The sequence below is a fragment of the Bison bison genome, unplaced genomic scaffold, assembly GCF_000754665.1.
Source record: "Bison bison bison isolate TAMUID 2011002044 unplaced genomic scaffold, Bison_UMD1.0 scf7180017864466, whole genome shotgun sequence".
Taxonomy (NCBI): Eukaryota; Metazoa; Chordata; class Mammalia; order Artiodactyla; family Bovidae; genus Bison; species Bison bison.
This window is the reverse complement of record NW_011495027.1, coordinates 3,101,996-3,107,489: the sequence shown is the minus strand read 5'-3', so window position 1 is coordinate 3,107,489 and position 5,494 is coordinate 3,101,996. Positions and strand designations below refer to the sequence as shown.

Below are 5,494 nucleotides of genomic sequence, written 5' to 3'. Positions count from 1 at the left end.
CAAGCAACCCCTTCCAGTCGCTCTGCGCAGACCACAGCAGCTCTCCAAATGTGAGGGGTGCACCTGCGGCGAGATACAGGTAATGTCAGGTTCAGGTACCGCGCCTTTTGGCCGAGGTTCCCCCACCCAGCACCCACCAGCGCACACCTCTCGAACTCCCCGCTTCCTCGGCCGCCGCCTTCACCCCGACTTCGTGCGACGGTCGCCACTACAACTCCCGCCTGGGCCGCCTGCAAACCCGAGAGCGCCGAGTGGGCGCGCGGGCTGCGCGCGGGCAGGCGCCCGGAGCTCTGGGCATGCTCAGTCGCGCGGGCAGGGCTCCGAGCGCGAGCAGGGCTCCCGCTGCACCACATTCGCCGGCTGCCAAGGGGAGCCGCCGGGCGCTCGCAGACTCGGCGAGCGCTGCCCGCACAAGACCCTACCGCCGCGCCCCGCGCCGCCACCCCGAGCCATGGCTTCTCTCGGCCACCCAGCCACCTTTGGCCGGGCCACCCATGTCGTGGTACGGGCGCTGCCCGAGTCCCTCGCCCAACAGGCGCTGAGGCGCACCAAGGGCGACGAGGTGGATTTCGCCCGCGCTGAGCGGCAGCACCAGCTCTACGTGGGCGTGCTGGGCAGTAAACTGGGGCTGCAGGTGGTGCAGCTGCCAGCCGACGAGAGCCTCCCAGACTGCGTGTTCGTGGAGGACGTGGCCGTGGTGTGCGAGGAGACGGCCCTGATCACCCGCCCCGGGGCGCCGAGCCGGAGGAAGGAGGTAACTGCCCGCCCGGAGAAGCGAGGGGTGCGGCCCGGGATGCTCGCCCGGCCCTTACCTACCGAGCGCGACCGACTTGCCGGGGAAATCGCGGAACTGGCCCCCGGGCTAGTTCAGAACTTCCCATTTAGGGGAGAGGGTGTGTGTGCGAAAGAGAAGTTCATTGTTCACGCCTCCCGGCTGCCGGCGCAGCTTGAATGCCTTGGAGAGGACCCGACTGAGTGTGGTCGTGCAGACTCGGGCAGGTGGGTGGGGTGGGGAATCCATCTCACAGCATTTTTATTTGTAAAGATTAAAAAGCAGTAAAGACAGTGCAACTCTGCCCGTTTCCCAGGGAGCTGGGGGCAGGGAGAGGTGCCTTTCCAGGCGGGCGGGTGGAGGCTGGGCGAAGGGCTCTGAGGGCGGGTTGGTGACCCTGAACCCACAAGTCCTGCCAAGAGCTGGGATCAGGGCTGTCCAGACGAAGGAACGGGATGTCGGTTCCCATAGATCTACGGCGTCCCAAGTTACTTTTCAGTGGTGGAGAGAGTCCCGCAGAAAGGGACTAACAAGTGAATGAATGTAAGACTGGCTTGCTGAGCTGTGGTGTCTGGGTTGGAAAAGCTATATTCAGTGTAGGGTGTTGAGTGTGTGTATGTGTGTGTATGTTTAATTGGAAATGGTTTCACAAATTCCATAATTTTTATTCTCTCTACTTTAAAACTCATAGTAATTAGAGCTTTTTGTGTTCTCAAAGGATGGTGACTACTTTAAAATATTGCAGTTTGTGAAAATGGCAGTGATTGCTTTAAACACAAGGTAGGTTAGTGGGGAGAGACAAATAGAGTGAGATTGGATTTTTAAATGCCATCTGGCCTGGGATTCTTCTCATTGCCTGCTAAGAGCTGGGGCTCAAGACTCTCGGTTGCTATTGGCATCAAGTGGCATTGCAAGAAGCTGCTAGTTTCTTTCTTATATGGAGGGTTAGGGATTGTTTTCCCCCCTATTTTGTCTTTATTTGATTCACGTTGGAAATGTCTCACAGAGCTCATAGTTAAAAATGTGCTTATTCTCCACCTGCTTCCCTACGCAAGTGGATGATAGAACTTTGCTTGATCTGAGAGAAAAAGCATATTTGGTTTATTTCTCACTGATATTATCAGCTTTTTTTTTCTTCCCCACCCTGCCTTAGCAGAAAACCAAGAGTAACAGGTCGCATTCTCTTAGCTCTTTTATCTCCTTTGCCATGCCTCTCCATCTTTGAGTCTGTGAGATGACCTGCTCCGTTTTAAACTGATAAGCACGTAACCACATTTGAACACTTTCTGATGTGTCCTAGGCCATATGGCAAAACTGTGGTTTGTTTAAAAGAGTAAGGTAGATTTTAAAAACCCTTTCAAAATGGTACTCATTTGTTGAGGCTGGTCCAATTTCCTGTTAAGAGACTGTGAATGTATTTAATCATCTATTTCATTTTATTCCTATAATAAAACCTTTCAAATTTTGGCCTTCCTGATGCTAAAGTGGGTAGTGATCTGTCTCCCCATCAGATTTTGAGGCATACATTTAAAAAAGACCTCACTCTTGTATCTTGTACGTGGCCCACTGCCAGAGGCCACATAGTGTAATAGCTTGAACATCAGACTGTAAGTGTAATAGATTGAACATCAGACTGTAAGAACATCAGACTGAATGTAATCCTGTGACCTTGGGGACTATCTCTTGCCTCAGTTTTCTCACCTGTAAAGTGGACATAATCATACCTATTTCATAGAATTTTGGTAATAAATTTGTTAATCCATCTGAAATATAGAGGGCAGGACATTTCATGAAGTGTTTTTATTCACTTCCCAGTGGGTCATGGAAGATTTGCTCCTTGAGCAATAAGAAGTCTACTGTACACTGATGCAGTTATAGTGACATTTCCCCATCCCAGGGTGAAGGGGAGTTGTCTTCATGCCTCAGGTTCCATCCTAATCTGCTCCGTAGCACTGCCTCCCAGGTTGAGTTTTCTGCTGGTGTGTGGTCCCTCCCCACATCACCTTTGCCATTGGCTCTGATCAGATCCCCAGGGTAACAGACCTTCCAATCAGAGAAAGGAATTCAGGCAGTCATGTTGGGTGGGGTGCTTCAGAGATTTCTTTGAAATCTCTCATAGTTTGCTGCCTACATTGAAGTTAATAAATGCTTGCTGAGTGAATGAACAAATGAATTAATAAAATACTAGTTAGCTTCCCAGGTGGCTCAGTGTTTAAAAATCCACCTGCCAAGCAAGAGACATGGTTCGATCCCTGGGTCAGGAAGATCTCCTTGAGAAAGAACATGCAAGCCACTCCAGAATTATCGCCTGGAAAATTCCACGGACAGAGGACCCTACAGGAGGCTACAGTCCATGGAGTCACAAAAGAGTTGGACATGACTTAGCGACTAAACAGCTAACAGCTCAACAATTAGCTAATATCAGTAAGCTGATAATAATTATTTTAAGGCCCTCTTGAATTATTATATATAAATATTTCATGTAACACTAATCTCCCTAACTGAAATTACACAACAGCCAATGCATTATTTTAAAATTATTAACACTATTCAAAAAAAAATTATTAACACTGATCTCCTTGTTTCCTGTCTCTTACTACTCATTTCATTTTCCGCCAAGTTGGTCTTTCTAAAACTCAAATCTGATCCTGTTCCTCTTCTGGTTAAAATTCTAGAAGGGCCTCCACTGAGCTTGATAAACCCATTGAGCTGGGCTCTGCTTGCCTTTTCAGCTTTAGCTGCATCTCTGACCCCACCCCACATGCCTCTCAACCCTTGGCTCAAGCCAGGTTCTTTTTCTGACTCACTATACTATTGCTTTTATGGGCATACATTTCTCCTTCACCCAGGACACTCTTCCTCCTTCCTCTCCTGCATTTTATCTGGCTTTTCCTACTCATGCGTCAGTTCTCAGCTTACTGTTCCCATTAATATTATTAGCTAATTGTTACTGGGTGCTTGCCATTTGCCAGACATTGTGCTGGATTTATGACATGCATTTCAATGAATGTTCACATCAACTCTTTGAGCTCATTGTTATCATTATTTGTGTTTAAAAGTTGATGACACTGAGTCTGGGTGAGATTAAATAAACTGCCCAGGGCAAACCACTTCAGTATTCTTGCCTTGAGAACCCCATGAACAGTTTGAAAAGGCAAAAAGATAGGATACTGAAAGATTAACTCCCCAGGTCAGTAGGTGCACAATATGCTACTGTAGATCAGTGGAGCAATAACTCCAGAAAGAATGAAGGGATGGAGCCAAAGCAAAAACAACACCCAGTTCTGGATGGGACTGCTGATAGAAGCAAGATTTGATGCTGTAAAGAGCAGTATTGCACAGGAACCTGGAATGTTAGGTCCATGAATCAAGGCAAATTGGAAGTGATCAAACCGGAGATGGCAAGAGTGAACATCGACATTCCAGGAATCAGCGAACTAAGATGGACTGGAATGGGTAAATTTAACTCAGATGACCATTATATCTATTGCTGTGGGCAGTAATCCCTTATAAGAAATGAAGTAGCCATCATAGTCAAGAAAAGAGTCTAAAATGCAGTAGTTGGATGCAATCTCAAAAACGACAGAATGATCTCTGTTTGTTTCGAAGGTGAACCATTCAATATCATGGTAATCCAAGTCTATGCCCCGACCAGTAATGCTGGAGAAGCTGAAATTGAACAGTTCTATGAAGACCTACAAGATCTCTTAGAACTAACATCCAAAAAAAGATGTCCTTTTCATTATAGGGAACTGGAATGCAAAAGTAGGAAGTCAAGAAACTCCTGGAGTAACAGGCAAATTTGGCCTTGGAGTACAGAATGAAGCAGGGCAAAGGCTAATAGACTTTTGCCAAGAGAACGCACTGGTCATAGCAAACACCCTCTTCCAACAACATAAGAGAAGACTCTATGCATGGACATCACCAATGGTCAACACCGAAATCAGACTGATTATATTCTTTGCAGCCAAAGATGGAGAAGCTCTATACAGTCATCAAAAACAAGACCGGGAGCTGACTGTGGCTCAGATCATGAACTCCCTATTGCCAAATTCAGACTTAAATTGAAGAAACTAGGGAAAACCACTAGACCATTCAGGGATGACCTAAATCAAATCCCTTATGATTATACAGTGGAAGTGAGAAATAGATTTAAGGGACTAGATCTGATAGATAGAGTGCCTGATGAACTATGGATGGAGGTTCATGACATTGTACAGGAGACAGGGATCAAGACCATTCCCAAGAAAAAGAAATGCAAAAAAGTAAAATGGCTGTCTGGGGAGGCCTTACAAATAGCTGTGAAAAGAAGGGAAGTGAAAAGCAAAGGAGAAAAGGAAATATATTCCCATTTGAATGCAGAGTTCCAAAGAATAGCAAGGAGAGGTAAGAAAGCCTTCCTCAGCAATCAGTGCAAAGAAATAGAGGAAAACAATAGAATGGGAAAGACTAGAGATCTCTTCAAGAAAATTAGAGATACCAAGGGAACATTTCATGCAAAGATGGGCTCAATGAAGGACAGAAATGATAGGGACCTAACAGAAGCAGAAGATATGAAGAAGAGGTGGCAAGAATACACAGAAGAACTGTACAATAAAGATCTTCATGACCCAGATCATCATGATGATGTGATCACTCACCTAGAGCCTGGAATGTGAAGTTAAGTGGACCTTAGAAAGTGTCACTATGAACAAAGCTAGTGGAGGTGATGGAATTCCTGTC

General features: G+C 46.5%; 1 protein-coding gene across 1 annotated transcript in view; it reads left to right on the top strand.

Annotated features, from left to right (window-relative positions):
• Positions 1–302: 302 nt before the first annotated feature.
• Positions 303–5,494, top strand: part of DDAH1 (dimethylarginine dimethylaminohydrolase 1) — a 157,973-nt gene continuing 152,781 nt past the window's right edge. Inside the window, exon 1 of the mRNA XM_010860322.1 lies at positions 303–754. Within this exon, the coding sequence (XP_010858624.1) occupies positions 452–754 (303 nt within the window). The 5' untranslated portion in view covers positions 303–451. The remainder of the gene's footprint in view (positions 755–5,494) is intronic.